Source organism: Aotus nancymaae, unplaced genomic scaffold, assembly GCF_030222135.1.
Source record: "Aotus nancymaae isolate 86718 unplaced genomic scaffold, 86718_ANA_hifiasm-v0.15.2.pri h1tg000033l, whole genome shotgun sequence".
Taxonomy (NCBI): Eukaryota; Metazoa; Chordata; class Mammalia; order Primates; family Aotidae; genus Aotus; species Aotus nancymaae.
The window spans coordinates 8,630,610-8,653,169 of record NW_026988447.1 but is presented as its reverse complement, the minus strand read 5'-3'; the positions used below and the strand labels follow the sequence as shown (position 1 = coordinate 8,653,169).

At 38.7% G+C, this 22,560-nt stretch overlaps 2 protein-coding genes and 1 long non-coding RNA gene across 4 annotated transcripts in view; 1 reads left to right on the top strand and 2 right to left on the bottom strand.

Annotated features, from left to right (window-relative positions):
• ETFDH (electron transfer flavoprotein dehydrogenase) overlaps positions 1-2,737 on the top strand; it is a 40,070-nt gene extending 37,333 nt beyond the window's left edge. The window contains exon 13 of the mRNA XM_012433854.3: positions 351-2,737. Coding sequence (XP_012289277.2) covers positions 351-514 — 164 coding nt within the window. The 3' untranslated portion in view covers positions 515-2,737. The remainder of the gene's footprint in view (positions 1-350) is intronic.
• On the bottom strand, positions 856-15,954 carry PPID (peptidylprolyl isomerase D). Its single transcript, XM_021666693.2, has 10 exons — positions 15,797-15,954; positions 13,906-14,046; positions 11,786-11,892; positions 9,617-9,805; positions 7,831-7,953; positions 7,400-7,506; positions 5,192-5,333; positions 2,739-2,825; positions 2,610-2,652; positions 856-1,813 (listed from the first exon to the last, which is right to left on the bottom strand). Exons 1-10 carry the CDS (start codon positions 15,879-15,881, stop codon positions 1,725-1,727), a joined length of 1,113 nt encoding a protein of 370 aa, XP_021522368.1. The 5' UTR covers positions 15,882-15,954; the 3' UTR covers positions 856-1,724.
• Positions 15,955-17,832: 1,878 nt separating this feature from the next.
• Positions 17,833-22,560, bottom strand: part of LOC105704553 (uncharacterized) — a 40,719-nt gene continuing 35,991 nt past the window's right edge. For both annotated transcript variants that reach the window (XR_010345317.1, XR_010345316.1), the window contains one exon: positions 17,833-18,473. This is a non-coding gene — a long non-coding RNA (uncharacterized LOC105704553). The remainder of the gene's footprint in view (positions 18,474-22,560) is intronic.

Sequence of the window (22,560 nt, the reverse complement as noted above, 5' to 3'; positions counted from 1 at the left end):
CTGAGCTTTCAGGTGTCTACTGGGGATCTTGGAACTTGTCCCCATGAATAAGAGAGGACTACTGTGAAATACGGGAGGAATTCGAGGCTGTGTGGAACTCAAACACTGAGTGTCAAGTACCCTCGATAGTGAGACTACTCAGCCAAATACTGCTGTACCTTCTTTTATTACGTACATGTAATTTATACTCACATCAATAGCAATGTACCAAGGTCTTCATAATATTCTCTATGGGTAAGCATTCAGAAAGCAAACTTTAAGGCTTCTGTGGCTGCTCTTAAATTTCTACTTTTGAATTTAAAAAGTTTTTAAAGTTAGGCACTTCAATATTACTTATTTTTACTTTACAGGAGTGTATGAATTTGTACCCATGGAACAAAGTGATGGATTTCGGTTACAGATAAATGCTCAGAACTGTGTGCATTGTAAAACATGTGACATTAAAGATCCAAGTCAGAATATTAACTGGGTGGTACCTGAAGGTGGAGGAGGACCTGCTTACAATGGAATGTAAACTGCAACTAGCCAGTTTCTTTAAAGTATGGCAAGCTAACTTAAAATGTTTAGAGATTAACAGATGTCAAAATATCTTTCTGTATATTACTGAACACTCACAAAATGATCAAGTAAAAATTTTATACTATATCTAAGATTGTCCCATAAAAAAATTATGAGTATTTCTTTTAACCTTTATAGTAAGAATGCAGCATCTTCCTACCTCTTCAGTTCTTCAGAGATTCAGTACCAAGAGCAAAATTAACTACTGGACTTTACATTTGACTTGCCAAAGTAAAGTATTCAAATAAATATAAAAATGAATATATATATTCTAGACCAGGGGCCAGGAACCATTCACCACTTATGAATGAAGTTTTATTAAAAACACAGCCATACCCATTGGTTACACATTGTCTATGGCTAATTTTGAGTTACAACCTCAGAGTTGAGTGAGTATAACAAATTACATGGTCCACAAAGCCTAAAAACTTTATGATTTGGCCCTTGCAGAAAAAGTATGCCCACCCCGAACAAGTTTTGTGTAGTATGTGTATGTGTTATCTGTAAGTATGAAAATCCAGCATCATCCAACCACAGATACATTAAAGAATTGAAGGAAACAATATACAAACTTAAGCTTTCATCTGTTTATTCAACAAGATGTGTCTTTACGAGTTTAAAAACAGACTGAACACCATTATCCTTCATGAATAATGCAGATAACCATTTTAAAAAGCATTTCACTTAGCTGGGTGTGGTGGCTCACGCCTATAATCTCAGCACTTTGGGAGGCCAAGGCCGGCAGATCATGAGGTCAGGGGTTCAAGACCAGCCTGACCTATATATAAAAACCCACTGTACTAAAAATACAAAAATTAGCCAGGCTTGGTGGCACACGCCGTTAGTCCCAGCTACTCAGGAGGCTGAGGCAGAAGAATCATTTGAAGCCGGGAGGCGGAGGTTGCAGTGAGCCAAGATCGCACCACTACACTCCAGCCTGGGCGACAGAGCGAGACTCCATCTCCAAACAAACAAACAAAAGAACACTTTACTTACTGTATTGTAACATGTTTATTAAGCATGAACCCCTATCAGTACTCCTAAACTGTAAACAATGAGGAACTGAGGTGTAAAAAGAAACATTAGGGATCGTATTAATAGACAAAAACCTTTAAATTTTCTTATTGCATCTATACAATCACACAATAAGCAAAATTGAATCCTTACTAAGCAAACATTTTTGCATATACTGCCTTCTCTTTATCTTTCTGTGCCTTTATCTTTTGTTTGACTTTCAGCAATTCTGCCTGGATAGCTGCAAAATAAATATGCAATATGAGTTTTTTCTCAAAACATCTCCAAAATTATGGTGACTTACAGTTTTAACATGTTAACTCCCCCTTGAAGAAACTTCTTCATAAAGTCACTAAGCCCTAGTAACAGAAAATCTGAGCAATCACACAAACACGAAAATGAAGCCTAATTTTAGAGGACTGTCAACTGAGAGAACTCAAGTACATAAAGATTTGCCTTCTCCCTCTACCTTAAAGAACAGTAATTGCCTCCTTATTTCATTTCAGTAATAAGAAACCAAAGACATTTTTTAATATCCAGATCTAGTGTTGGTATTCATCGTTGGTTTACTTGAAAAACAAGCTTATTTTTGTCAAAGTTTACTAAAACACATAACCAGTACTTTGATACTAAGGTTATAGCCACATTCAGCTTAAAGAATGGTCCCAGATGTTGAATTTACCATGAATACTGTGTCTTTCAATGCCAAGCTATCGACTAGAATAACCAGAATGGAAAGAGAGTCTCAAATAATACCATAAAACAAACAGTATCTGACATGTAAAAAACTACAGAGATGATAACTTGGATAATGTGAAAAACTAGTATATTCTTGAGTGGGAGTAGAATGTAAGCTCTTTGAGGGCAGGGACCTTGACTGTCTTGTTCACTGGTATATGATAATGCCTGGCCCAGCAGCAGGTATTCTGTAATATCTGTTGAACAAACATCTAAAATCTGGCAAAGTGAACAATGGTTCCTGAGGATACGTTTTTAAATAACAAAATTAACTTTCACTATAAAAACTGCCAACTTACCTTTATCTTCTGGTGCTATCTCCTGAGCTTTTTTAAGATCAGCCTTTAATTGGAAAAAAACATTTAAGTGTATGATTTATAAAGGCAGTTATCTGTTTTAAAAAATTAAACATTTCAAACAAAATTTACCAATGCTTGATCATATTCTTTTAATCCTTGCCATCCTTGAGCTCTTCGGTACAATGCTTTGGTATTTGATGGGTCTATTTCAAGAGCCTATAAAAAATGATAAAGCTAGTATTTATATCAAAGTATTAAGTATTATTAAGCTTGTATGCTAGATCTCAACTCACTGCCTATCGACTCCAAATCCATCCTTCACTGCTCTGTGAAAATGGAGCTTAAACCTGCAAACAGCTCTCTTCTGCCAGTGGGCACTAAGTTTTGTCAGTAGAGGGCACTAAATGGACATGGAGGAGAAAGACATTTCTCTACCAGTTTCCAATATGCTTCTCTCGTATTGTGTTTCAATCTCCTGAATGGGCCTGAACTAACACTTAGAAAAGAAAATCATTTTGAAGAAAAATTTGTATATACTCATACTTGAATTATAGGTTTTTTAGGAACTATAACTTTTTATAACTCTTAAAATATCTTTCTTAAAATTTTTAAGACAGGGTGTGGCAGGCTGGAGTGCAGTGGCCTGATCACAGCTCACGGCTGCCTCGAATTCCCAGGCTCAAGTGCTCCTCCCACCTCAGCCTCTGAGTAGCTGGGACTACAGGTATGCACCACCACACTACGCTAATTTCTTTCTTAAGAGATGGTTTCACCATGTTGCCCAGGCTGATTTCGAACTCCTGGGCTCAAGTGATCCACCCACTTTGGCATCCCTAAGTGCTGGAATTACAGGCATGAACCACCCTACTCAACCTTGGTCTTTTCTTACAAAAGGTCTTTTAACCTAAGAGACTTTATACATTAGCTCTCCCCTCTGGAACAAACATATTAAAATTATCTTTTGTTTATTTAACATCTTTTAAAGGCCAATACTCAGATTTTATTATCTGCCTCACAGGTCAAAAAGAGATGCTCGGTGCAGCGGCTCATAACTGTAATCCCAGCACTTTGGGAGGCTGAGGTGGGTGGACAGCTTGAGCTCAGGAGTTAAGAGACCAGCCTGGGCAACATGGCAAAAACCCATCTCTATAAAAAATTTAAAAATTAGCTAGGTATGGTGGCAAGTGCCTGTAGTCCCAGCTACTTAGGAGGCTGAGGTGGGAGGATCACCTGAGCCCAGGAGGTTGAGACTGCAGTGAGCTGTGATTGCACCACCGCACTCCAGCATGGGTGACAGAGCAAGACCTCTTTTAAAAAAGAAAAGGAAATCCAGAGTGAAGAACCATCTTTTCTTTAGGTTAAGTTTTTTCCTCTGTTGTATGCTCCCTTCTAAATGTATTCCTATCCCTTATTCCACCTACCCTACCAAATTAGGATCTCATTTTAGTTCTACTTTCTCTGAGCATAGCTAGTCTAGGAACATGGCATAATATATAAAATTCTTAAAATGTTTCATTGGAAAACTTTTCAAACTATACAACAGGAAAGAGAATCGTAATTGCTCTATTTGAGGAAGGTAAAGCTGCTACCTTTCTAGCTTTATCAATTAGCATACCTAGATGGCCCTCCTAAAAATGAATGACCTGTTCCAATAGTACCCATTCTCCATACACAAGTTTTGATGAACCTAAATTGAAACTGCCCCCCTCCTATCCTGAATCACTTATTAAGCTTCTGGAGGGTAAGGATCTTTTAATTAAAATAGCTAGTCTCTATCAGGTGATTAAAATGTGCCAGGCACTACACTAAATGCCTTACATTATGTTATATAAACTTCTATAACCACTCCATGAGGTAGGCAAAATTAATAATTTACTCAAGGACTATAAAACAAGTTAGTGAGTAGCAGAGATCTAATTTTTGAAAAAAGCTGGCTGGGCGCAGTGGCTCACAGCTGTAATCCCAGCACTTTGGGAGGCTGAGGCAGTGGATCACCTGAGGTCAGGAGTTTGGAAACCAGCCTGGCCAACATGGCAAAACCCTGTCTCTACTACAAATACAAAAATTAGGCGGGTGTGGTGGCGTGCGCCTGTAATCCCAGGTAGTCGGGAGGCTGAGGCAGGAGAATCACTTGAACCCAGGAGGCAGAAGTTGCAGTGAGCCTAGATCGTGCCACTGCACTCCAGCCTGGGCAACAGAGCAAGACTCCATCTCAAAAAAAAGAAAAAGAAAAAAGCTATGCCTGACTGACTCCATAATGCACATTCTTAGTCATTCCTGGCTTTGTCTTCCAACGCCTAACATATAATAGGTGCTCTTAAGTGAATACATGAGCTGATGATATATGTGCTTTGAGAAAAAGAGGTAAGGATCTTCATAGCTGTTAAGTGACAGAGTTATAAGCAAAATGAATGGAGAGAAAAAACTGAGGGTCCAAAATATTTAGAACCAAAGTGTTTTCTTAAGCCTCATTAGGTCCTATGCAATAAGATATATTCATATATATATATATAAATTGTTACCATTCAAACGATAAGTCATAATCCGACTTATTCAAAAAGTTCAAGATCAAACAGACCTACCTCCAAACAACTGTCAATTGCTTCCTGCCAATTTGACATCTTCAGTTTACAAGCACCAATATTCAGTACACAGCTTAAAGCTATAGGTTGCAGCTTGGCTCTATCTGCTGTCTCGATAACAGCCTTTGAACTGTCAACGTATCTGCAGAACGCATTAATTAAAGCAGTATGAAAGGCCACATAAACAAGAGTTACTCTTCTTCTCTATGTCCAGAAGTGTTATGTCATTTCTGACATAACAGGTCAAAAAGCTCTAAAAATGCAAATATTAATAATCATAATGATCACAATTTTATTACTTATTTTTCTTAAGAAGGCTTAATTTTTTTTGTTCCAACTTCTTTTCCCAAGGTGTTCAAAGAGGCCAGTTTAAGACCAATTCCCAAATCTAATTATGCACTAGTAATACTTTTCTATTTTTAAAACTCGGGTCCTATGTACTTTCCAACATAATTATGTTTGGAACCAGGATTCTCATAACAGAAGGGAATTCACATTGACTTTGCATTGTCCCTGAAAAGGGCCCAGAAACTGAGCCCACCTGCCCTCCAGAATTTGGTTTCTAAAGTTTCCTCTCTCTGAAAGAAATCAGAGGTCCTTGGAGAAACTGCCACATCAGATCTGAAAGCAAGGTAAGATGAGCATGGAACATCTTGTGCAAAAAAGCAAGCAAGTAATCACAGACTAACAGGAACATGCCAAAGGAAAGGGGCCTTCCACTGAACAAATTTGGAACCCTTTGGGCATGAAAAAGGATGACGGTAATATACTGTACTAACAAACAGAACTGAAAACTACCCATAACATATCCCTCTAGTCCTTGCTACTTGGGAGGTTGAGGAGGGAGGATTGCTTGGGCCCAAAAGTTCAAGACCAGCCTGGGCAATATAAGGAGACCTTGTTTCTATGAAAGGAAAAAAAAAAGAAAAGAAAAATATCCACAGTTCTATAGTGATACTTAAAAAATATGCAGGAGGCTCTTGCAAACAGAAAAATGCTAGTTAATAACTGTACAATGATACAATTAGAAGATCGGTATGGTAACAGATGCAGGCATGGATTTTCATTGATGCTAAGATACACTGTGTGAAAGGTTGTTGGGGACTGGATATTCACACAATTTCACAGTACCACCTCAGACTACACAACAAATGCTTCTGTCTGACATTACTTTAACCACGTGTACAAACTCAAACAGGCCAAAGCGAAATGTGTCTTCAAGATGTGATATCACAGGTAATATAAAATAAAACCCACCTAAGTCTTCATGCCAAAATATTTCACCTCAAACTAATCTTAAGGAAACAAACACATACAGATGGAAGTTTATAAAAACTGACTGGGACTCCACAAAAATGTAAATGAGTAAAAAACCAGGGAAGTAGCAAACAGGTAACTAAAGAGACTACAACCAAATACAATACATACTCTTAGTTTGGACCCTGGATTTTTCTAAAAAATTGAAACAACTGGGGAAGTTGGAATATGTAATACATATTTATTTTCTTTTTAAGACAGACTCTCCTTCTGTCACCCAGGCTGGAGTGCAGTGACATGATCTCGGCTTGCTGCAACCTCTGCCTCCCAAGTTCAAGTAATTCTCATGCCTCAGCCTCCCAAGTAGCTGGAGTTATAGGCGTTTGCCACCAGGCCAGGCTAATTTTTGTATTTTTAGTATAGAGGGGGTTTCACCATATTGGCCAAGCTGGTCTCAAACTCCTGACCTCAGGTGATCCGCCTGCCTCTGCCTCCCAAAGTGCTGGGATTACAGACATGAACCTAAATATGGATTACATACTACCTATCAATATTATTTTGGAGTGTTTTAATGGCATTGAACTTATGTAGAACGTCTTTGTTTCTTAGGAAATACATGTTGAAAAACTTAGGATAGAGTATCCCAGTGTCAACAACTTCCTATCAAAATAGTTCTGTGAAAACAAAAACAGCAAAAGTTAAAAATTTGTAAATGTAAGTAAAATGTATGAGTAAGTATGTACTACTCTTTCAACTTTTGTCTTTTGAAATTTTTCAAAATAAGCTGAGGGGAAAAAAAATGCAACTATTTCAGCACACCTGGTTATTCCACAAGTAATTTGCAAAAATATAATGAGCAATTCCTAATTTTAGTTTATAATTCAATTTATAATTTCTTAAAAATAATGTTAGAAATAATATTACCTTATAATTTGTTAGAAATAATATTACCTTAAAACTTTTGCATATTTTTTAATGGCCATCTCCCAGTTCTGGGATTTGAAAAAAGTATTTCCAATGTTTTTTAAGTCTTCTGTTATTAATAAAATTTTATCTACCTGTATAAAAAAATAAATATGTTGGGTTTTAGTAAGTAATGTGGTTTAATGCTAGACTCTATCATATGAGAGACTGACAAAGAAACTCAAAACTTTTAGTATTTTTATTAAATATTAAATACTAATATAAAAATATTTATATATATTAATATTTTTATATATTTATTATTTATATTATTATATATATTATTTATATATATAAATATTTATATTATAAAAAATATTTTTATATTAGTATTTAATATTTAATAAAAATTTTAGTTAAAAAATTAATATTTTTACTTATTTAAGTAATTAAAGTTTGACTAATCTGAAAGTACTTACGTCTTTTAGATCTATATCCGCATCCTCAGGGAAATCTGGATGACTGTCGCCAGAGCCATCTTTTGGGAATATTCCCCAATCATCTCCTTCCTTCAATTCTCCACATTCTGCAATAACGCACAACTGTAAAAATAACCCTAAATTGTAGAAGTGCACTATCATAATAATGAGAGATAAAAGCTATACAGCTGAAATCACGTGCAATACTGTCCAGTTCACAGATTTATGTGGGGAGGCTTATTTATCTGCTAGAATTACTATAATGCTGTTTTCATATATTCCAACTAATATATGACAATGTCAATATTTACATAAGTTTGATTGTTATTCAGGAGCTCAATAAACACAGAATAAGTTGGCAATTTTAACACTGTCTGTGTAAGTGGCGTTAGGTGGGGCATGGGCTTTATTTCAGTTTACTACCATTCTTGTCATACACTGAGTGACAGCCTACCTCTTACAAGTAATTGAGCTTCCAACTCCCACTCACAACCCTATCACTTAGGTTGGGTAGTATTACAGTTGTTTGGGTTTTTTTTTTTTTTTTTTTTTTGAGACGGAGTTTCGCTCTTGTTACCCAGGCTGGAGTGCAATGGCGCGATCTCGGCTCACCGCAACCTCCGCCTCCTGGGTTCAGGCAATTCTCCTGCCTCAGCCTCCTGAGTACCTGGGATTACAGGCACACGCCACCATGCCCAGCTAATTTTTTGTATTAGTAGAGACGGGGTTTCACCATGTTGACCAGGATGGTCTCGATCTCTTGAACTCATGATCCACCCGCCTCGGCCTCCCAAAGTGCTGGGATTACAGGCTTGAGCCACCGCGCCCAGCCGGGTTTTTTTTTTTTTAATCTTTTTTTAAATAGAGACAGAGTCTCACTATATTATCAAGGCTGGTTTCAAACTCCTGGTCTCAAGTCTTACCACCTCAGCCTCCCAAAGTGCCGGGGATTACAAGCATGAGCCACCATGCCCAGCCAGTATTATGGTCATTTTGATTCACAGACATTTAGTACACAAGGGTCTTCAGAGATAATCTAGTCTAAATCCATAAGTAATTTAGACAGGATGAGAAAAGAGGTGTGGAAAAGTTAGGTAACAAGGTCAAGGCCAACCCTCTAGCTAATACTACAATCCAGACAAGATTTTAGGTTTACTATCCTCATTCTACTATGTACTACTAAACATACTGATGCAAAAGTTTTGCAGGTATAGGAAGACTTAAAGTAAACTACCAAAGATCACCAACATGAAAGCTGAAATAATAAAAATCTCCTTTAAAACTACCCTAATTATCTTTCCCATTATAGAAAATTTAAAAAATAAAAAAGTGGCAGATCCAGGCTCCTCTAGCCAAAACTATTATAACATTTTTCCAGCTAATAATCACCTGATCTTTTTACTTACATTTCTTTTAGATAGCAACTAAGAGGCCGGGCACAATGGCCTAAGCCTATAATCCCAGCACTTTGGGAAGCCGAGCCAGGTGGATCATGAGGTCAGGAGTTCGAGACCAGCCTAGCCAACATGGTGAAACCCCATTTCTACTAAAAACATAAAATTAGCCAAGTGTGGTGGTACACGCCTGTAATTGCATCTACTAGGGAGGCTGGGGCAGGAGAATAGCTTGAACCCGGGAGGCAGAGGTTGCAGTGAGCCAAGATCACGCCAAAGAACTCCAGCCTGGGCAACAGTACAAGACTCCATCTCTTTAAAAAAAAAAAAAAAAAAAAAAAAAAAAAGATAGCAACTAAGATATGTGCGTTTCACTGTAACTTTTTACTTACTTTGGCAGGTTTTTCACCTTTCACTTCTACGTTTTCCAATATCCTTGCCACTCCTATTCCTTTAATTACTTGGCCAAACACCACATGTTTCCCATCCAAATGAGGAGTTGGAACTGTTGTGATAAAAAACTGAGAACCATTTGTGTTGCGGCCTGCATTTGCCATGCTCAGTAAACCCTCCCGATCATGCTGTAGAAATAAAAAGCAGTACAAGAAAATCAAGGTTAGACATGTTCTTTCTGACCTGTTTGTTAGTCTGAATTGTTCTTTTACTGAACGTAAAACTGGGGTAGACTATACTACTATTTAGATCAAACTTTACATTTTTTTACTTTTCACTTTAAAAATTTTTAAAGTACTTTTTACTTCTTGTAAACTGCAACCTTTAATTCACAAAACATAGAGCATTTAGTCGCTTTTTAAACTTTTAAAAAAACCTTATGAAAGTAAATAAGGTAACAGAAAAAACAGTCAGGGAGAGGGTTATTTCTAACTTGGTCATGAGAAGATATTTATACTTCATCTTTAAGAAGAAGATGCAGCATTAAGAAACTCTTAAAATATATTTGCCCTTTTTATGATGGGCACTCTTTTTTTCTGGGAAGACCTGAATAGTCTTTTAAGTCCATAAATATGCCTACATTATGAGTCTTCCTTTACACATCAATAAACTGGGAACAATCATGGGATACTGAATTCACCCAAGACATTCAGTTTGGTACTTTCCTAATCTCAAAAGAATCTAAATCATATGGGATTTGGATTAGGTTTTCATCCCAGGTGAATCGCTTCTTCAGAGAGTGCTCAAAAGAAACTGCTGCATATATCTGAAATCAAAATTCTACTTTGGCATAATCCTGTCAAAGGTTCTATGAAACCCAATTTCTTAATCTTTTCACTTTATCTCCTAGGCTTTCTAAATGTATTCCTTGTTGGTGCACGCACCGTAACTCTGATATTACATGTCTCATGACACCCCTACCCCACCAAAATGCCTTTTACTCCCCTCAATCTAAATCAAATCCAGAATTCAAGGCCACCAAGTTTATAGAAAGCAAGAACCATGTGTCTTTTCTATAGGCTCATTTTCTCTATATCAACGTGATCATCACATAACCTTTAGTTTTCATCCTTCTGGTAGCTTCCTTTGGTACAAGAGTAACTAGAACTTTATTTCCTCAATGGCTCATTGCCTTTGTCTTTCCTCACCCATGTCCCTATTTAAGTTCTGCATCAATACTATAGTTCCTGCCTAAGCAAATTTCAGCCATGTTGCCACCTTGCGAGACCCAGTCTACACAGCCTAAGTAGCCATTCCTCCTCAATGACTTCTGTAATAATTTGGACTGCATAAATCACATCTTTTTCCTACAGTATACAAATAGTATGTATTAGCAATGTTATACAAACAAGGATATTCAATAAATTTAGCATTTATTTATATACTATTATTCTCCAATAGTCCCATGAATTTTAATCTTGCTTCTGACGTAGGATTATAGATTCCTTGTCATCAAGGCCTTTCATTTTTATAAACCCTTTGGTGCCAGTGACAGGTGCTACACATAGAGTTGCAGTCAATAAATACTAGCTGGAAGACTGATGACATTTTTTATCCTAATAACCTTGCTCATATTCCTTATTTCCAAAAATATCACTTTACTGTTGTACTTACATGTCCATTCCTATAACCTGAATGATGTAATCTACCCCAGTTACACCTTGGGACAATGAAGATAAGAAGGCACAGGCACCACTAAAGTCCTTTAGGAGCTTGGACATTAACTATATCTGCTAGTATGCAAAGCCCCTCACAACCTGGGTATTAGTGATGGTTTTGTTGCTCTTCAAATTCAAGGATAAAGAAGCACAAGTTACCATCCTTCCAGCAATGAAAACATTTTTCCTGGAAACAATTTTGCCAGATGTTGGTGGCACTTAAAAACTCATTGGCTTAACTGAAGCATATAAAAACTGGATCATAATGAAATAGTGCTAAATAAAATCATTACTGAATGAAAACTTTTCCATATTAAAGAACATATTTACAAAAGTGGAAATGGAAAATCTAAGCACACTTCAGACATTTTTTAGTGTCTTACTCCAACAAGTATTCCAGATATATAACAATCTTTTTATCAGCAATGATATGCATTTTCTCTACTTTACCTTATAATGGAAATTTTCATCTTCAAATTTTTCACCATAAATACTTTCTCCACCTGTCCCATTCTGATTTGAGAAGTCTCCACCCTGGATCATAAATTTCTTAATAACTACAAAAAAGGAAAATGGCTATTAGTGACTGAGACATGGATGCATTTGGCAATACTCACTCATAAATATGTGCACAGACTGCTTCCTAGTGCATGACTCTAGTCATGTCACTCTCCTGTTTCTTTCCCCACCCATCCCACAACTCCAAACGCACGGATTTTCACCATCGGAATCCAAACTACTTTCACTGCCTGATTCCTGCTAACATTCAGAAAATCAGTTCAAATGATACTTCCCCTATAAAACTGTCACTGAATCCCCAAAGCTGTATCTCCTAGTTTTTCTCCCATAGTATCTTGACTCTGCCTCCGTAACATACAGCATTATGATCTGCCCCTTCCAGCAAACAGTGAACTCGTTAAGTACAGCAACTATATTGTTTTACATCCTTGTAACTATGTGCATGTGCACATATTAGTCACTCAGTAATGTCTGCTGAATAAAGATCAATTATTTCCAGTAGATTTGTTTTACCCTAATGGAAAATTTTCAGCAAATACATCACTTTGTGTCAAAAGTTGCCAAGATCGCTTCCATGTCCAGAGAACCCTAGACCTCACGAGAATCAGCATTTGATTGTATCACGGTGGTAAAGATACACAGCAGGATAAGGGGAAAGACACAGGCAGAGTCTGGAGAAATCCATATGCATGCTTCCTTGTGCTTTCTCCCTCCCACGAAGTGCCACAGAACACACACTTCCCCCAGCAACAGAAATGCAGCAACATGTACACAACAGTTCTCCCCAGGAGAGCCAATCAGAGACTCAGCACCCAAGGTATTTATCAGGCACACTCGACCTAGCATGTACCAAAATTCCAGACTCCCCAAAGGAAAGCAGATGTTCATGTTTGTACAAATAGACTAGGCATAGTAAATCTCCCTTACTATTTAGGAAACGGTTCAAGTATCAAGTTCTCCAACTCCAGCCAAGTGCTACTCTTGTAGGCAGACCTAAGGATAGCAGTCTCACGCTTGCTACGTTAAATATTTTCTGCATATACTTTATTAGCATATTTCAGGTTTTTATTTAAAATGAAAGTAAATAAATTTTTTTAAAATGTTAATTTTTTTTTTTTTGAGATGAAGTGTCGCTCTTGTTGCCCAGGCTGGAGCGCAATGGTGCAATCTCAGCTGACTGTAACCTCTCCCTCCTAGATTCAAGCGATTCTCCCCTCAGCCTCCCGAGTAGCTGAGATTATAGGCGCCCGCCACCATACCTGGCTAATTTTTGTATATTTAGTAGATACAGGGTCTCACCACATTGACCAGGCTGGTTTTGAACTCCTGACCTCAGGTGATCCGCCTAACTTGGCCTCTCAAAGTGCTGGGATTACAGGAGTGAGCCACTGCACCCAGTCATAATTTTTTTCTTAATAAATCATTTTTTAAAATGTTGCTCATGTGATTATTGCTTATTTGCCTATTTATTAAAGAAATATTTACTGAGTTCCTATTCAATAACTGTATTAGATGCTGAAAACAAAATGGTGAAAACATATAGTTCTTGAACTCATGGAGCCTGCAGTCTATCGGGGGAACCGTTATCACGAAACAAAGGTATGACTGATTACAAAGTGTGATAAGCAGTATGAAATGGCATATTTTTATTACATTATCACCTGTGTGCCCAAAACACTGAATCTTCAAATCTGCTGCCTTCTCAAGCACTCATGCCCAAAAATTAAACACAACTTTTTTGTCACCAGGCAATGAAGCTACCTAAGGTCAGTTTACTGTGGCCTTCCTTTCTCAATCAAATCACCTTAGAGCGAAGGAGAATGAGAGGACCTGTAAAGCTAGGGAAGTCCATTCTTTATAGATAAACCTAGTACCATAAGTAATTCCACCTCACACAGCCTAACCTTTATGAAACTGAGTTACTGCCTCAGATGTGGAAGCCAATAGTACTTTTTAACCTTCACTTCCTACTTAGTGTTTTCTTCCCAGACTCCTAAAGAATTGGACTTGTCTACATGAAAAATAGTAAGATTCAGAAAATTTATACATACTTCGATGAAAAGGGCATCCTTTGAAATGGAGAGGTTTTCCAGTCGTGGGTCCAATGCCTTTTTCTCCTGTACACAGTGCACGAAAATTTTCCGCAGTTTTGGGTACAATATCTGCAAACAATTCTAAGACAATTCGACCCACTAAAAGAAAAGAAAATCTTGTCAGTTTGCAAAACAACCAAATAGGTAAATGATAAAAGGAAGGTTGGTATAACAATGGTAGCAGATCAATCATGAATTACCAAGTTCCCTTTTATTGTCATTTATTTATTTATTTATTTATTTATTTATTTTGCAATTTCAAGAACACAACACATTGTTATTAACTATAGTCACTATGTTATACTATAGATCTCTTGAACTTACTCCTGCTTTCTAACTAACTGAAATTAGGTCTCCTGTGATCAGCATCTACCCAACCCCTGAAGTCCACCATTCCATTCTCTAAATCAAGGTCAACTTTTTTAGAATCCACATATAAGTGAGATCATGCAGTATTGGTCTTCCTGTGCCCAGCTTATTTGATGTAACATAATGTCCTCCATGTTAATTCATGTTGTCAAAAGTAACAAGATTCCATTCTTTTTTTATGGGTGAACAGCACTCCACTGTGCACATATACCACATTTTTTTAAAAATCCATCTGTAGATGGAAACTTAGTTTGATTCCATTATCTTGGCTATCATGAATAATGCTGATGGGAGTGCAGATACCTCTTTGGCATACTAACTTCACTTCCTTTGAATATACTCACTAGTAGAACTGGTGAACCTTAGTGGCATTCTCCTAATATTCAAATTTAGTCTGTCTACTGTCATGTATGTATGTAAACAGATTTGAAACATCATACAAAGGATCATAACCAATTATACTAACCAGAAAATTAGCACCATGTAATGGATATCATTAAATACAAATAGATTTAAATCTGGAGTAATTTCTTCAAGAGGTACTGAGAATTTCCAATCACCAAGCAACCAACAGGGGAAAATGAAACAGCCTTTGGGAAGTCGGACTGGCCACGTGTTATGTATACCTGCAGCCTTTGTGCTCCGTGCAAACTGCCTAGTGCAGCCTCTGAAGCAAAAGCTGTAAAAGTTCCTCCTCTAGATAGCACCTAAGACAGGTGAGAACAAACCTAGCCATAGCTAGTTGCAACAAACTGAATATACGTGTAAACGTGTGTGTCCTGTACATCCATTCAAACACACTGCATGGTCAGCAATTCTAACATGTTCCCGAACAAGGTCAATCCAGTTACAAAACAACACGCTCCCTAATTCACCAGGCATTAGGTAACTTCTGAGCGGCTACGTAACCTAGGCAACATCACTACGGTGAGCGCATTTTCCGAACGGCAAATCAGAGAAAATGCTGGCCCATCTGAATGGATATCTAAGTTAAGAATCAGTAATAAGGCAAAAGTTATGGGCAAACAAGTCCCTTTAACGTATAAATAACACAGCAGGTGCTGATATATTATCTCATGTGGCAAACAGTTCCCTGAGGCCCAGCAGACAAATATCCCAGTATATGTTTTCTGAACTGTCTCACTGTAAACATAAAATAATCTTATTTCATGCTAACATGGTGGTGCAAAGGTGACGTGGAAGTGCAACCAAATCAGGAAAGGCAAACCTAAAGGCCACGAGTCCCAAACTAGAAATTTCCAGAAACTTCCGAACGACCGATGGCACTGATACAAGGGCGCTGGATCGATCTAGCCCTAGGTGCCCGGGCTTGTCCCGGCGGACCAGCCTGGGCAGCCTAGGCTGCCTCCGCGACACTGAGCAACCACCGGCCGGAGCCTCGATCTAACCTTGGAATCCCCCAAATCCCGGGAACCCCCGCCTCCTCCGTGCCTTTCAGCGAGCGTCAGACTCCGCTCACCTCGCTCCCCTCCGATGTCCACGTCAAAGAAGACTCGAGGGTTACTGGGGTTAGAGGGCTTGGCTTGGGGTGACGGGTGCGACATCTCGACTTGCAGACGCTTTTGCAGGCAGGATCCGCGAACCTCGTGGCAGCCCGGCAGCTCCAGAGACTGGCTGCGACGCTGACCGGCCACTTCCGGCGCTAAGCCCGGAAGCCGTGACCCGACTTCCGGCACCGCCCCACTCCCCGGCGCGGCGTGAGCGAGTCGTGTGCCCTTCGCCGGCTCTCTGTTGCTTCTCATTTAGTGAAGTTACGGTACTCATTATTCTTCTCGCCTGTGTTTCACTGACTTTCCTACCATCGTGGCGTAGAGCTTTAGAGTCAGCCCCATGCCAGCCTCAGCTCTGCCACCAACTGGGGTGTGATTTCTCTAAAACTCAGTTTGCTCGTCTGGAAAAAGAATAAAAACGCTGACCTTGGAAGGTCGTTTTGAGGATTAAAGACATGAATCAGTACAATGCCTGGCACAAACTGGTGGTTCCCAACCAATAGGAGCCTTATTGCCATGTCGTTAAAATTTGATCTTCACATTACAATGTAACTGATAGGGGTTAGACTAAACGCTCCAAACAGCTAAAGCTGAGAGTCCAAAAGAGAGCAGTTTTTGATTCCCGATAAAACTGTATTTGGCCGGGAGCGGTGGCTCACGCCTGTAATCCCAGCACTTTAGGAGTTCGAGGCAGGCGGATCACGAGGTCAGGAAATCGAGACCATCCTGGCCAACATGGTGAAACCCCGTCTCTACCAAAATACAAAAAATTAGCCGGCCGTAGTGGTGCCTGCCTGTAGTCCCAGCTACTCGGGAGGCTGAGGCAGGAGAATTGCTTGAAAACGGAAAACGGAAGTTGCAGTGAGCCGGGATTGCACCACTGCACTCCAGCCTGGCGAGAGAGCCAGACTCTGTCTCGAAAAAAAGAAAACAGGAAAAGTAAAAGTTAAATTACATGTATAACTAGGTACTCATAAAAAAAAAAACAACAATTTGTTGGCAGGGTACGGTGGCTCATGCCTCTAATCCCAGCACTTTGGGAGGCCAAGGTAAGTGGAAGACTTGAGCCTAGGAATTCAAGACCAGCCTAGACAACATGGCGAAACCCCATCTCTACAAAAAAAATTTTTTAAACAATAAATAAATAAATAAAATAAAACCAATTTGTAGAGTCGTTTTTAATTAAAATACCAACATACCTTTTGCAGAAAAAAATAAACAATAGATGTTGGTGGAATTTTAGAACAAATCAGTAAGTTTTGTTCTAAGGATATTATATTGATTGAATTTTTCTTTGTAATCACTAAGTTGCCTCATTAACAAAATGGATACATACATACACAGGCATGCCCACATAGATACCCAACAAAAGTTGATTCAATTATATGACAAATATTTAGCTCTTACTATTATTATTACATGCCAGTCTCTATTCTGAGTGCTGATGATACAATGAAAAAACATAATCCTCATCTTTTTTTTTTTTTTTTTTTTTTTTTGAGACAGGGTCTTGTGCTATCACCTGGGCTGGAGTGCAGTGGTGCAATCACAGCTCATTGTAGCCTTGACCTTCTGGGCCCAAGTGATCCTCCCACTTCAGCCACCTGAGTAGCTGATACTACAGGCACATGCCACCATGCACAGGTAATTTTTGTATTTTTAGTAGAGATGAGGTTTCTCCATGTTTTCCAGGCTGGTCTTGAACTCCTAGGCTCAAGCAGTCTGCCCACCCTGGCCTCCAAGAATGTTGCAAGCATGAGCCACCACACCTGGCGCCTTATTTTTAATTACACAAATTATACAGTCTTATGGGGGAGAAAGACAATTGAATAAAACTCTACAATGCAATATAATTAGTGTTTTAATAGGAAAAAGACAATCACATTCAGCATAGGATTGAGCACAGTCCTATTCATTTTAATAGGAAAAAGACAAAACGCTGCAGGGCCACTGAACACAGCAGCCTTTTCTAAGATCAGAAATATGAGTAAGATCAGTCACAGGAGCGTATGTGGCAAGTACGACAGGAAAGGAGGGAGTAGGTGAAGAGCCTCTTCAAAGCGGGAGGAACTGCATATACTTATAAAGTGAAAATGGGCAACAAGAATGTTATTTCTCCATGAGAAGCCAGTTGTTCAGATAGTACTGCTACTCCAGGTGGGTCTGGACCACTGGTGTATTAGTCCATTTTCACACTGCTATCAAGGAATACCCGAGACTGGGTCATTTATAAAGGAAAGAAGTTTGATTGACTTACAGTTCCACATGGCTCAGGAGGCCTCAGGAAACTTAACAATCATGGCGGAAGGTGAAAGGGAAGCATGCTTGGACCGTCTCACATGCCTGCACGAGATAGAAGAGTGAGGAGCAAAGGGGGAACAGCCCCTTATAAAACTATCAGATCTCACGAGAACTCACTATCACAAGAACAGCATGGGGGAAACCACCTCCATGATCCCTAGACACATGGGGATCATGGGCATTACAATTCAAGATGAGATTTGGGTTGGGACACAGAGCCCAACCACATCAACTGGTTTTCAGCGTTGAAATCGGAAGTCAGACGTTGGTTTGTGGTTTTGTCCAGCTCCTTCAGACTGAATTTTCAGAATGAGAAGCAGTTATATGACCTAGCCCATTTTATCCCTGAAATAGAAAGAAAAAGGAATCATAAGAGGAACAAACTCAAAAGGCACCCCTAATTTATCTGTCCATAGCACTTATAACTTTGTAATATGATGTTTACTTATTTATTTCACCTGCTCATTAAAAATCAGCTCCTTGGGAATGACAGGAGGAGGAGTTTAAAAAAACAAAATATAGCTCCACAAGGACAAGAACCTTTGTTTTTTTCATTACTCTCATCCCCAGCACTTCTAACAGTGCCTGACACAGTAGGTACTCAGTGAATATTCTTGAATGCACGAATGATTTACACAAAATACTAATGACTCTGAGAATTTTATAAAATAATGTTAACAAGAAATTTTATTTCCATGTCTTTCGGTGTATTTCAAAATGATTATCAGATTTCCATGCTGATCCTTGCAAATTCCAGCACATTAAAATTAATATAAAATGTTAATTTTTATTTTCTCCAATTCCTGGTGTTTATTCATGGTATTTATTCATCATTCCCTGAAGATGCAGGATGGGTCAGAACAAAACCTCTGTGTCCCTGGATAAACAAGAGCATCAAAATCATTCATTAATCCAGTTTCATGTCTGGGCTGCAAATTGGTAACTTATACTTTGTCTCACATATATCACAATAAATTCACATTAACATTTTTCTTCTGATCTACTAGCTTAAATTTAACATGTTATTACAAGAATTGTCACTCAAATGCCATAGCTTCTCAACCATTATCATGATGAGTATACTTAGGTAAGCACATTTTCTCTGCCATCAGAATTCTGGGGTTCACATTCAGTCTCTAACATAATGGTTTGTGCCTTTGGATGAGTTACTTAGCCTCTCTGTGCCTCACTTTCCTCACCTATAAATTAGCATAATAATATGTATCTCCTAAGATTATTATGAAGATTAAATGAAGAGGATTAAATAAAAATGTTTTAGTATCTGACACATAGTAAGTACTCAATAAGTATAAGCAATTATTATTAACCATAAGTAGCTTATCCTTTATTATAGTAGTTACTGACATCAGCATATTTTAAAATGGATGTCAAAGCTTCAAAGGGGTTTTGAGGATTCCTTTGCATTCTTACAAGGAAAAAAAAGGACTCTTCCTGCTATACAGGTTTCTGGGTGTAAAAGATTAATTCAAATGTTACTCTCACTGTGTCTAGGTTTTTCACAGTAAAGCAACAGCTTTATATAAACTGTCATATTCCTAGAACTAAACCAAATAAAAGAATTGTACCTTTCAAAACCACTCAGAGCTGGATCTCTATGAAAAGATAAACCTTCTAGAAGACACTTGTCCTACCGTCAGTCTGCTTACGTGGAACAGGACTTCTGAGTTCTGACATCTCGTCTGTGCTTAGCAAGGAACAGAGCAGAAGAGAAAAAAGCATGCCCTGTTTCTTAGGACTGAGGACACAGTTTCAGCCAGATGGAGTGGGGAATTTTCCTCTGATAGCCTTGTTGTTAAAATGTCTGCCTGTTGCTCATAAGTGTGGTAGAATGATATTAATAGATCGCCTCCTTCCCAGTATTTTCTTCTCAGTCTCACTGCCCATTACTGCACTCCAAACAAGCCGCGAGGCATTCTGTGCTCTTTGCTTCCAAAGAAAGAAGTGACAGCAAGGAAAGCACAAAGAACAAAGAAAATCTCTTCCCGGCTTTGGTGTTGCAAAAGGTTTGGCTTTACAGAAACAGGCAAGACTCTTGGCATAGCAAAAGATTTGGACAAAACATCTTTTGTAAGATCATGGCTTTCCATTCTCAGAAAAAAAAGAAAACAAAACAAAAAGAAAATCCACTTTCTACATTGGGAGAAGACAAGATTGTGGATGGTGCACAGGGGAAAGTAAGAGAGGAGGCAGTGGCAAGGCAGATTTCCACAGTCCCAGGGACAGGGGGTCTTACCATGGTCCTCGTCACACACCTGGGAAGCCACCAAACTTCTGTAGATGGGTTTGTGAGATACAGGAGCAGAGGGACATGTTCCCTGATTCCTGAACTGTCTCAGGAAGGCAATAGGCCCCAGAAAGAGAACATGATTCATGGTGTGAGTAGGTAACTGGGAACTAGACAGGGTCCAAGAGATTTTGTATGCCCTAACTTGAAGTGGAAATAAACAGATATCCCTGTGCACCCATGTTTGGCATGGAAAAGAAAAGGCAGCCTCCACATTTAAAGGGAGCTTGTGGAATGGAACTCTGAACTCATTCGAGGTTTGTGAGAACTGGTAACTGAGTTAAGGTCATGAATTTCTCACTGGATGCCTGCGTAGACAGATCACATTGAGAACCAGAGGCTCCTAACCCCCAAATTTGCTGTTATATTAGGCCTTTTTTAATTTAGATCCAACCCCAAGGGAGAAAAAGGAGGAATACCAGAAATAGACACGGATTATGATATTACCAGACCTTCAAAACAGGCAATTCAAAATTGAATTTCAGAGGAGTTACAGAAAACTAAAGTTATATTTCATACACATCTAACTTTATTCCTTTACATGGACATAGTTGTAGATCACTGAGGTCCTTACTAGGATCCCAGACAAATCTGAAGTCACATCCAACCTCTTTGTCAAAGATAAGGAATTAGGAAGGACATCAGAGTTAGAGGAAATTCTCGGATCCTGTCTGGAGAATCAGACTCTGAAACCAAAGACAGAACTCCAAAGAACAAGTTAGCATGTACCTCCTTAAAGAGGAGATGAAATGATTCTGCTCCTTCCTAGAGGAAGCACTGGTGTTGATGAGACAGTAACATATGGGGAGAGATTCCTAACCAAGAATCCCTGCTCTGAACCACATAGAGAAAGAGTTGCTTCTACCACAAGAGTCATAATTTCAGATCAGAATGAGATAGCAACTCTCAGGTTTTGCCTGCTATAAAATTTACAAATATCTAAGGATAACTGTAGGTCTTCTGAGCCAGAACAATGAATAAATGAAAGGCAAATGCCACCAGGGGACAGCAGAGTCTCCACCACTGGCAGAAATCATCGCACAGACAGAAGTGGTGCAATGGACTTTGTGCCTGAGGACTCCCAGCAGGATAAGCTTCTTCATCTAGGAACTGGAAGTGACATGGCAAAAAAGAATATTGACTATCAGTTCACAATAGCACCAGGTAGACAGGGCTTATGTGCAATAAGGAGCAACAATAAAATCTTTCTGAAGAGCAGTAAGAGTATTTTCTTCTCTGCAGAGTAATAGGATTAATGTTTACTGTTTTCAGTTGGAAAAGCGAATTTAACCATATTTGATAGAACGAAACCAATGATAGACTTGTTCAAATCCTCAGTATTTCCTTTCTCAAAGAAAAAAATATTACATGAACCTAAAAGTCACAATGACTTCGTGACTGTCATAAGCAAAACTAGTAACGGCTAGCGCCTATCGATCATCACCACGTGCCACGCTTGTTGTAGGTACTTACATACTTTATCCTATTTAGTCCTCAAAATAACTTTGGAATGTAGGTAACTTTATTATCCCATTTTACTTACAAGGCAAATAAGGGTTAGAAAGGTGAAAAAAGTTGCCCACTATGACTCTAAAACCACTTCTGCCATCCTAGAAAAATATAATCAAAAATCCTGATAGGTTTAAATATTTGTTTTAAAATGTCATGGTATATAAAGGGCCCCTGAGCTCCTTCTGACACTAATGCTGGAGTTGTTTCATCCCTATGTAATTTGGTTTTGATCTATCATCATAAAATGGTTTAGGTTTTTATACCTTTTGTAAGATATTCTGTATTTACCTTTAAAGATGGAGGTTTCACCATGACAGCCAGGCTGGTCTTGAACTCCTGACCTCAGGTGATCCACCCACCTCGGCCTCCCAAAGTGCTAGGATTACAGGCATGAGCCACTGCGCCTGGCCCGATATTCTGTATTTATAGTATGTGAATAGAGGCAAATAAAACACTTTTTTCAAAGAAAATTAAAAACAATAATACAATTTCCTACAACTCACTTTGCATGGAGTGAGAAAGTTTAGAGAATTAGTGCCGATCTTTTGGCATCTCCATGAACTTCCCTAATTCTGGGCAGAGATTGAAACCAAAAGAAACAGATATGCAAGTAAC